General features: G+C 40.4%; 1 protein-coding gene across 1 annotated transcript in view; it reads right to left on the bottom strand.

The window, feature by feature from the left end:
* Nucleotides 1-201: 201 nt before the first annotated feature.
* septin9b (septin 9b) overlaps nt 202-11,421 on the bottom strand; it is a 57,182-nt gene continuing 45,962 nt past the window's right edge. Inside the window, 5 exon segments of the mRNA XM_082536589.1 lie at nt 202-2,172; nt 2,633-2,684; nt 6,016-6,112; nt 6,362-6,457; nt 8,499-8,616. Coding sequence (XP_082392715.1) covers nt 1,956-2,172; nt 2,633-2,684; nt 6,016-6,112; nt 6,362-6,457; nt 8,499-8,616 — 580 coding nt within the window. The 3' untranslated portion in view covers nt 202-1,955.

Genomic DNA, 11,421 nt, shown 5'->3' with positions numbered 1-11,421 from the left:
GAAATACGGTAAACTGAAATTAGAATTTTTGAAATGATTATCCTTTTAACCGTAGGCGGTAAGTGATGAGATACTAGCATGCTGTGAGGAGTGTAAACACTGTGAGGACTGGGCCATTCATTTCATTTTTGAAAAGCAAAGTAAAAAATGACCTCTACCCTTCTTCATTTGTACATTTTGGAGAAAAAAAATAAACAACTATTAAACAATAAAAATATCAATCTTTATTCTTTGAGATAGCATATCAAAGATAAACCTTGATCTATAATACCATGACAAATTACACAAGAACTATACAACGGTAAACAGTGTAACCCAATAACTTTCTCTTGATAAACAATAGTTTTGTTTTTCTTTTCTTTACTCTTAAGTAATGAAAATATCTTTGACTTCAATTATACTGTTGACTCTCTTTTGGAAATTAGAATGGTATATTTAGATGTAGTCTCTATAAAATATCCCATGAGCTTTTAAAAATACTTTCCCCCCCAAAGAATATAATCACGTGATGTATATCATATGATATGACAGGCAACATTTAGAGGTATCATTTCAGGCTTTTAGGTACAAATTGTTCTGCCACAACTGCGAGGGACATCTGCCTCTGATGAAATGATGTAAGCTTGCAATGTAAAAGTCACCGTCTTCCCATTATTTGTTGGCATGACTGATTGTAAATAATAAAATTCAATGTACAAAATGATCAATTCTTGGAAAGTTACTGGTTGCCAGGTACGGTAAAGTCTCACAAACAGCGTACAAAATACTGCATGATACAAAAAACCCAAACATATTCTAAATCTAAATTATCATCACTGGTTAAGACCTGCAACAAACCGGAAGCCAACAGCTGGAATCAACGATGAATTAAAGTGATTACATTAAACACACACATAAATACCTATTGATAAAATCAGATCTATACTGTATACTGTATGTGCTTCTCTTTAGAAAAGAAAATGGACTTTTATTTGGTCAGAAAAAAAAGGACAAAACGGCTGCATGGGATAACAGTTGCACCCCCATCTTACACAATAAAATTAGAACATTAGCAATTAAAATACAACAGTAAAAGAGCAATGCAAAATGACTGTATTACACAACATTGGCATTATATGGAAAGAGACAATATTGTTTGGCAAAAAAAGGGGGGAGGGTTTTAAAAAACATCCTAAAAACACTGGAAAATTACAAGACTCGTTGTTTCCAAAAGCTACTCCACACTGCTACTGCTTGTCTGTTTAATTCTACAATGCGGAGGTGTCAACAATATCTTTACTTTCTCTGTAACACTATAAGCCTAACCTACATATCCCTACTTAACCCTAGCGACTATACAATACTATACACCACAACACAAGTCTTACTGGGTCAGTGGCACTAAGTTAGGTGTAGTTTAGAGCTAATCTACTGGCATCTCAAAAGCTCTACTGTACTCTGCAACATGACATTTCTCCTCATCCGTGCAGCCTTGGCTCGCCAACACTTCTGTCGACCCATAATTTCGATTATCTGTGTGTGTGGATGACTTCTGTGGATTTCTGTAAACAATCCTGAATGTAGATTGGACTTGACAGTTATCATGACGGGAAAATGAACTAAAAGAAAGTAAGAAAGAAATAGATCACTGTATGATATTGTGGCCCACAGCGAGGATGTGATTTTGCTTTCAACTGTAATGATGTAAAAAGATGAGAAAACAGCTCCATGGATGGAAAAATGTAGGAATTTACTCTCCGCTCTGTTTCTTGTAACTTCCTGATAAATTAAAAGATGTAGTTAGGTAGTCCTTCTTGGTAATAAAAATGATCTTCACAGCATGAATGCGTGTGTGTGTGTGTTTGTGTACATCTGGGCTTGTTTTTGTAAACAGAATATATGCAAGAGAGTGTACGCTTTGTGCCAAGCTGTGTCCTGATATCATAAATTGGCAATTTGGCTCCACATTAGACCCTCTACATCTCGTGGGACAAGGCTTCGTGCTGAGCAGCGACTCCGTTTGGCTGCGGGGTGGCGGGCTGCTCCTCGGGTTGGCCATTGGCCTTTGGCTGAACAGCAGGATGGTCAGGCGGGTTAGAGGTGAAAAGGATGTTGGATTCATTTAACCGGCGAACACGATATGTCTCATAGTGGATGCTGCATGTGATGTCTTTGATGTTCTGCATATGTGTCCTGAAAACAAGACGAAGAAGAGAGTATTACATCTAATGAGAAAATACCGCAAAGCAAGCTTAACAGGAAATGCCTACAACAGGTATCACTCTATATTTATGGTCATGTGTTGTGGAAACAATCGCATGTATTTGCATACTGTGTGCGAGGAGTCAGTCCTACACTAACAAGCTTAAATGCACAGATTCATTGGAAGAACCTGAGTAGAAATGCCTGCTCTACCACTGTCTAGGGAAGCACTCAAAACATCAAAAGGAATTTCATTGGTATTGATTTCAGTCGGAAATTGAAGCTTTATAGAATCACTCCTGTCTCCAATTCATTTCAGCACATCTAAAAGACAGAGTGAGCTCTGATTTAGCAAAATGGTGAACCTGTAGCTGGGTTTTTATTCAAATCACACTATACCCCTAAAAAACAAAAACATTAAAATAAATGTAGAAGTGTGATGGATGCTCACCTGATTAGGAGATCTCGGAGATAAGCAAACTCACAGTGTGCAATGTTCTCAACTGCAAAGAGAGAAAGAGCAAATCGCTGAGACTAAATTCACAAAACAATCCCAAATCCTTTCCAATCCTGCTTTCTTGCAATTCCTTAAAAAGGTCACAAGATGGCAGTGCCGTTCACAATCCAGTTGAAGGGCGTCCTCTAACATGACATCTACAGCAATTTTCTTAAGCCATGATAACTCCCTCCTCCACTTTCCAGCAATTTAACACATCAGAGCTCTTCACTGTATTGGAGAACTTTAAGTAAGACGTTTTAACAAATTCCCTATGACAAGCTTGTGGTGCCTTTAGTAGGCCTAACATGTTTGAATTATAGATTATGTCTAGTGAAAATGAAGTAAAGGAGGCTACTACTTAAGTAAAGCTTTGAAATCCAGGGCAGGAAATTTAATTCTCTTTGAAAGTGGGAGAGTGGAATAACTGCTGGGCCTGTGAGCGCTGATTAACGGCATCAAGGGAACAAGATACCAACTTGTAACGAGCTGAACTGCTGGTGTCTAGACGCTCTACTCCTCAACTAGCAGTGAGGAGCTGTTATATCAATCGATATGTATGTCTAATATACCCGTTACCAACACAGCCCCTGAAAATAAACAGTATTTTCAGTGCTTGTGATAGTATAGAGACTTAGTCCTCCTCTGAGGCTTAATTTATGATGATGGTGCCGGCATGTCCGGGAGCTTTCTCTCCCTTTCTTTTCCCTGTTCCCGCTCTCTTACTACTTGGCTTAACCAGAACTGAGCCACTGTTCTCTTAGCCAGACAAGACTGCATTTGTCCTGAAATTCTTGTACTCTATCTCCCTCACCTTGCGGTTCTACAGAATTCATTTGTAAGCTTTCGTATGAGTAGACTGGACATCTTCAGAATGTAAAATTGAAAGGTTAAAAGTCCAAAGTACCATGTTTTGAGGAGGAAGAAAAGTCTGCATGCACCTCTGAATATAAAGCAGGTTTATACACTAGAAGTACAAAGTCAAACCTGAAAGTATTGGGATACCGTGCGACATGTACATTAAAAACAGAATGCAATGATTGCAATTTCATAAACCTATATTGTATTTATCATAAAACATTTAATGTTTAAACTAAGAAAATGTACCACCAAGGTCCAAACTCAGGTCAGTTTGAATTTGATGGCAAAATGTTTCATAAAAGATGAGGAAGTGCTGTGTTTACAGCTGTAAACATCTGGGAGCTGAGAAGAGCAGCTGCTGGACTTTTGGGGGAGGAATGTTGTCCCATTTTAGTCTGATAAATGATTATAGCTGCTCAACAGTCTTGGGTTGTCTTTGTCATATTTTTGCTTTATGATGTTTTGGTGAAAGGTCTGGATTACAGGCAGGCTAGTTCAGCACCCAGACTCTTCTACTACAGAACCAGTGCTTACAATAGATCCAGTATGTGATTTAGCATCGTCTTGCTGAAATATCCAAGGTCTTCCCTGAAAAAGAGGTCATCTCAGTGAAGCGTATGTTGCTCTAGACCCTGTATTTACTTTGCAGCACTGATGATGCCATTCATGATGTGCAAGCTGCCAATTCCACAGCCACTAATGCACCCCGACACCATCAGAGATGCAGGCTTTTGAACTGAGAGCTGATGAACAAGCCAGATGGGCCCTCTGTTTTAGTCTGGAGCACATGGTGTTTTCAAAAAATAATTTCAACTTTTGATCCGTCTGACCACCGAACGGTTTCCCACTTTGCCTCAGTCCATTTTAAGTGATTTTAAATATTCAAAGTCATTGCAATTATTATTCATTAATAATTTATATCCACTGTTCTGAAATGATTCTACAATGTATAGACAGCTTTTTGCAGGTTGAACCCATCCATCCATTTTTTATACCCAGTCATGTTACTGACCCGATGCCAGTTGATCTCAGTTAATCTAAAATGTTCCTCCAGCTGTTTCCTCTTAGTACAACTTACTTTTCCAGCCTTTTGTTGCTCCGTCCATACTTTTTTCTTCAGTTGCTACCATCACATTCAAAATGAGCATGAGTCTCTCAGTTTAAACATTTGATATGTTTTCTATGTGCTATTGAATAAAATACAGGTTTACAAATCACTGCATTTTGTTTATTTGCATTTGAATCCTTATCTTTGAAATCATTTTTTTATTTTTATCCCAGTGTTTTCTGCTCGAAGCGTCACGCCAAGTCTTGCATGCTACCATACTGTTTAGATACTTGTGTGATTGAAATGCTCTTATTTATCTGAACATTTGTTGTGTTTCAGACACAGTATTTCAAGGTCATATTTCATAGTGAACACTGGGCGTTTCCCCAGCTACACTGAATCACAAAACAAACATAGTCTGAGTCATTTACATTTATCATTTACATGATATTAAATAGCTTGAGGGGGTTTTTTGGTGAATGATTTATACATTACAATGCATTTATAGGACAGCAAATGAACTAGATGCTCTGCAAGGACTGTGCTGAAGGGTGTCCTTAGCAGGAGACACTATTAAACAGTGATAGGTCCCTGCTGAGCTATCCTTCCGTTGGCTTTTTGTCTTTTTGCTACGTGTCCAGAGAGATGTCCTCGCTCTTTCTCCATCTCTACACACACACTTGCACAATTGTGAGTAATGCAAGTACAGTTACTTGTTAGAACCTCTTTGGCACTGTGAGCGTGCAGCACCGGCCAACAAATGTAAACCACATCACAGAAGTTATTGCATGCAAGTGTGTCTGTGAGACAGTGTGCGTGTGTTTTATGTTTCTTCCTGTAATCTCAAAGGACATAGAAAGTGTCTGCAAATCTTTTCCTCCTGTCTCCTACGTCTCCCAAGTTACAGACTCAGAGAAACTTATATAAACAAGGATTCAAACAGCAGATGGTTAAACTAGCTGGCCACGTTTTCAAGCAGCAGTCTCTAACTTTCCACATGCTGAAAGTTCACCAAAATCAGTCTGCTGGTTTTGCTGGTCATTTTGCCACCACAAATACCAGCATGAGCAAGGTGAGACAACTCAACTGTAGTTAGTAACTGCATGCTGCTGTATTATTTATTGGGTGAAGTCAGATGGCTTTGGCACTGTCGTCTGGACAGGTGCGACCCAGTCATGAGTACAGGAAATGGGCCGTTTTAACGTTTGACCAGATGGACATTATAACATTATTAGGCCAAGCCAAGTATTTTTTTAACTGCTTTGCTGGAGCAATTAGTGGCACTGGCAGTGACAGCTACATGTCGACATGGCCGATCTACATCGAGACAGTAAATAAATGATCACATTGTTCTACCTTGTTATTCATTTTCTATTATCTGGCAGGGAAACTAACCAGCTGTGGTGTTTTATTTGCAAGTGTGTATTACCCTCTATGGTGCCCCACTTTGTTTTCCTTCCCAGAATCCTCTTTCCGTTCACCTGGTACTCCTGGTCGCTGCCCACCACAGCAAAAGGGGTCATCTCCTGTTGAGTGCACACATGCAAGCATGAAGAGAAAACGCTGAAGTGTTTGCACCGATTCATTTTCAGGTCATGTTTGACTTGTTGCAATTTCCCCAGTTATCATGGATTTTCCAAAGAAACACATACCGGAGATCAAAAAAGTTGCATCTAACAAAGGCTTACATTACATCCATGCTGTAGCCACAGGATGCTATTCTTTAGGTTTGCTGTTAAAATTCGAAGTGAATGAACAAAGCAGTATCAACTTACCCTGATTTTGTCATTGATCATCCTGTCCTCTGCATCCTCATCAAACTCTTTCTGAGGATAAACATCGATCCCATTGGCTCGCAGCTCTTCCCTAATCTATACACAAGTAAAGAATGACACACAAAAACAATAAAGTTAAGATGACAAAAAATGCAAAAAAGTCACACCGGCACATAATATATAAATGAAGATGCTTCAGTCTACGCAGATAAAAATGTACAAACGGAGAGTGAGACTGTGGCAGTTGTGCACAAACTCACTTGACTGTGTCCTGGAGCATTTTGTCAAACCAGTATAACAGAATATAAGCTAGCTGTTGATACCCGTGACAGAAAGGGGCAGGGACACGCTGGTTAACAACAGACTTTCTTGAGAAGTCTGACATCCAGACAGAGGTACAGCTCATAAAATCTCCACCCCTCAATTTCAGCATGCTTTTAAAACGACTAAAACTCGGGCACGGGCGCAGGAAAGTTTCTGAGAGAAATGTCCTTTTAATGAATGACTGTTCACTCCCACAATTACTACTCTGACAATTTCCACTTGGTCCTTGATCAAACATTTTTATTGTGCATCCTTAGAAGCTTTCTCAGGGTTACATTAAAGGATGCGAACCAAGTGAAATCCTACAAAAAAGCCACATCAGCGGTGGTTATGTGAACACACATTCATAGTTGAACACACCGAGACCCAACATTTAATAAAAAACAAAACAAAAAAAATTCAGCTTGTTCTGGTTGCATGTTAAGTTGCTGCGGGGATAATGGGAGGGAAAAAAAAAACTGGCACGAGAAGCTTTTAGTCAATAATCTTCAGGGTCAAACAGAGCATGTGCAGCCAACCAAAACAATCCAGCTACAAGCCCCGAGGCTTCGACTCTCTGCCAGGGCCTGGCACAGAAACCAGAAAGCAGACTCTGCTTTGTACTTATTGGACTGTGTTACTGGGATAGAGGGGAGACTGGTAGCCGAGACACCCATTGTGCTTCCACCTCTCTAAAATGAATAAAGCTTTTGGGAAGTCTGCATTCTTAAAACAAGGGATGTGACACAGAGAAAAAGATGGAGGAAGGCAGGTGGCTGTCTGCCTCCTGTGGAGTGAAAATAATCCAGCAGAGAAACGCAGCGAGGAAGAGATTCAGCATCACGTAGGGACTCAACCCAGGTGAAGCAGGAATCTGTTTAGCAGGGAAAGCCATGATAAGAAGGTGAGCGGTGTGAGGCTACAGATTGTCAGGTTTACAAGTCAAAGTGTTGACTGTAAAGCCAAATATACCCCCAAATTACACTCTGTGGATGAAAGCCTGCACAGATTTACAGTGGTTAGCCTGGATGCATTTGCTAAAATGTGCTTAAAAAACTTCAGTGACAATAAAGATTTCTTGCCATTTGCCAAAAATAAAAAATGCCCATCATGTTGCTGAAATAGAGGAAAAGCCAGGAGATCATAAAATTCATTATGTTGTTTAGTTTGGGAACCGTAACTGCATGTATAAAAGCTCTGCGGCGTTAAAAAAAAACAGTATGGGACTTAACAATGAAAAAATAAACTCACGTATCAAAAACGGGCAAATTATCTCAGATTATTTAGAGAAACTGATGAATATTCAGGGTTTACTAAAATGCTAATTTTGAACTCATTTAATTCTAGTCATGTTTTATTGCACAGTGGAGACCTCTTTGAGCTTGGCTGTATTGTATGCTCACCCCATAATTCAGTGGTAGCCAAACGAAGAGCCTGTCTGCTTAGCTGGAAAGTGGGCTTAAATCTCTTGGATTGTTGCTTAGATAAACAGTTCTTAAATATCTGTAATTAATAAGAGCTTAAAATGTTCACAGTTCACAGAGATAATAGAGTATTTCCCAGGATGGATGGAGTGTGAGTTTGCACAGATGGCTTCAGTTTGTGGTTAAGCCTGGCAGCTTCTATACACCAGTGATTAATGATTATTACTGGTTACTGAACACACCTGTGTTCAAGAACACACTCTGTCGTCCGATCTACCAACGCACTGCATTTATTTATCTTAAGCACACTCTGAAGCGCTCCTACAGGCTACTGCAAGCCAGGTCTCGCACACAGCTAACACGATGCAGTTACCAAGACCCAGCAATGCATGCAAACACACTTCTCTCACCGTCTTTTTAAAGGAGTCCCTCTCCTCCAGGGTGAGAGTGTCGGCCTTGGCAATGACAGGAACGATGTTGACCACCTTACTGAGATGCCTCATAAACTCCACATCCAGAGGCCTAAGACTGGAAGATGAAAAAGACAACAAAATTCAATTTTACTTTAAGTAAAATAATTCATATTTTACACATAAATGCGCAAGGAGGTTCTAAATTAAGAGGTCTTACACTATGGAAGGACAAAGCAATTTATACTACAGATAAAAAGACACCAAGATGTAAACACCTTGTTTCATTTTTAAGTGAATAGTAATAATAATTTAATTAAAAGTGCAGGAACGTCAGTTTAGGTTTTAGATATTGTATACAGGAATCGCCACATACAGGATCAATCAGTTAGGCAGGTACCTAAATAAAATATTCCAAATGTTTGCTAATAATATGAAATAATCAATAATTCCAGGAGCTTGCGCCTGATGATGTTCTCCAGTGTGAGCACTGACCAATGCCTGGCTTGCAGTAAAAGAGAAGAACGGGGGGGGGAGAGACTCAAACTGTTTCTTTTCAGTAGTTGACTGCACCAAAAATAGCAAACGTGGTTAATTACATGTACTTCACTGCTCCAAACAGGCAACTGGAAGTTATATTTAAGAACTGACATGACTGTAAGGAAAGAGAACAACCACTAGAGAGCAGTCATGGTCCACTGCAGTCTTTCTGTTCACCCTGAAACCATGTCGCTGTAACACACAGAGGGGCTTTCTCATTTTGACAGGTTCACCATTTTCCCCATTTGTCCTTAATATCCTGCTTTCACCTAACTCAAAGCCAGTTTAGATAAAAGCATTCCTCCTCACTGGCTTTGTGAATCTTTCACATCTTAACAGTGTGTTTGATTAAAGTTGTTTACGTTTCTCCTTTAGCAGCCTGTAATCGTGCCTAGCGTAGCAATGATTAGGACCGTCAGTGTGCACACTGTTGTTCCATGTTGCCTCCAGTTGCTCCTGCACACAGTTTCCTTTCATGCTGTCTGCTCTGCCCTCCAATTAACCTCAGCCAGCCTGGTTCAAAGACCCAGAGGCAGCTGGAGGGAGGAAGGATGCCAGGCAAGTTCTCCAGAGCAACTGACAGACATGTCACCATCAAAATGGGATGAGCTTGTGCTACACAGAGCACAGAGACAGGACAAGAGAAACAGAGCAGCAGAGGTAAAGAGAGAGGAGCGATGCAGAATAAGCGAGGCATCAAATGCTCAGGGGGCAAAATGTCACGTGAAATAAATACGCAGACAGGAAGGATATCCCCCCCCTCCAAAAAAAGAAAAACTGTGGCTCACGATCCATGTGTGTCAGTGCATAAATAAACTGGGGCTATATGTACATGTGTGCAGCATCACATGCATGACAGAGCATACATGCACACTTTCAGATGTACACATGCACTCTTACTGCAACATATGCAGCATGGACAGTCTTTATAAATTAAACATGGATGCATGCACAGACGTACAACTGTATGTCTGTGCATGCATGAATAAATCCTTCTGTCTAGCAAGTCGAAGAACATAGCAGTGACGTTTAAATGAACTGAGAATGGTTAGCTCGGTGGTCAAATGAAATGAGGAGAAAACAACCAACCACACTGCGAGCAGCACTCCCCTCCCACCATTTCAGCAACGGGTCAGAAAACCAGCTCGGAGTTGACGAGAGCCAAAGTGGAGTCTTTGTTTTCTCGTGACAACATGAAAATAATGTGCCTGATGCTGCCATTATCGGAAATGGCTTCTTTGATGCCAAGGCTGTGTCTTGCTTCACTGAGCGCTGCTCTTCGATCCGAAACCACAGTAGCAACCGAAATGCACATCTCCAACGATAGAGGCTTATGAAAGCTCAATCTGTCGTCATTTTGCTTCCTGTCATTCTTGGTCACATGGCGCAGGCATCCAGAAGCCTTTGGCATTGTGTCTGGGTAATTGGTAACAGGCCTCATTTAAAAAACCTTCAGCTAACATTACTGTGAGAATTTAAAATGAGAAAATAAGCAAGCAGAGCATAATAGGGTAAGAGTTTTGTGATTCTTTCAGGGACTTATGTTCTTATTTTATTTGTGAATCACTTCTACTAAGTTAAAAAAAAAAAAAAAAACAACTGCAAAGATCTGCCGTAGGTTTGTAAGTATCCTTATATGTACGTATGAAACTACCAAACAGGAACTCTCTACCACGTGCCATACTCCAACGGTAGCCCCAGCAGATGTCTCCTTTATTCTTGCATACAACTCTCTGGATAGCTGTAAGGAAGATCACTTCCTGACAGATGTTTATAACTTTTGATTAAGAAAAAAGGTGTGAATTTTTGCAAAGCGGGCACCTCTGCTTATGAGCAGTATCTGACCTGCAGCAATACTATGATTACAAAGATGACGCTGGAGGATTTAGGCACTAAGAGAAGCAATGCACAGTCACAATAGAAGAGGGTGGACTGAACTCTGCAGCTGTAAGCACAATTATCCACAAACACATTCAGGGTATCCACATATGCGCACCCGTGCAAGTTTCAGCATGCCCACTGCCCACTTGAGTCCACTCCCTGCGCCCTGCTTTACAAGAACAAGGGTACACACGAACACACACTCGCTGAAGCAACAGCTGTGGTGACATGAGCAGATGATGAGGGGGTCTGTCAAACTGTGGGGCTCGCACATGTCATCCCTCGATCCTTGAAAAACATTTAAGTGGACAACTGTTGAGTTATTGGTGCACAGAAATATGCGACTGGGTTGGATCTGCGGTAAGAAAGCCAGTTAATGGGTGTTTACAGTTGGTGCGCATTAAAGCTTTGAGTGTTTTAATTCACATATGTACAATATTTTAAAGCCAAGGTGGCTTTATCAATCACACACACTCAAGAGACAGTATCTTTCTTGCTCCTG

The sequence above is a fragment of the Aulonocara stuartgranti genome (genome assembly GCF_965226115.1).
Source record: "Aulonocara stuartgranti genome assembly, chromosome: 6".
NCBI classification, from domain to species: Eukaryota; Metazoa; Chordata; class Actinopteri; order Cichliformes; family Cichlidae; genus Aulonocara; species Aulonocara stuartgranti.
The sequence above is the reverse complement of the archived record's forward strand: the minus strand, read 5'-3'. Positions and strand labels throughout refer to the sequence as shown.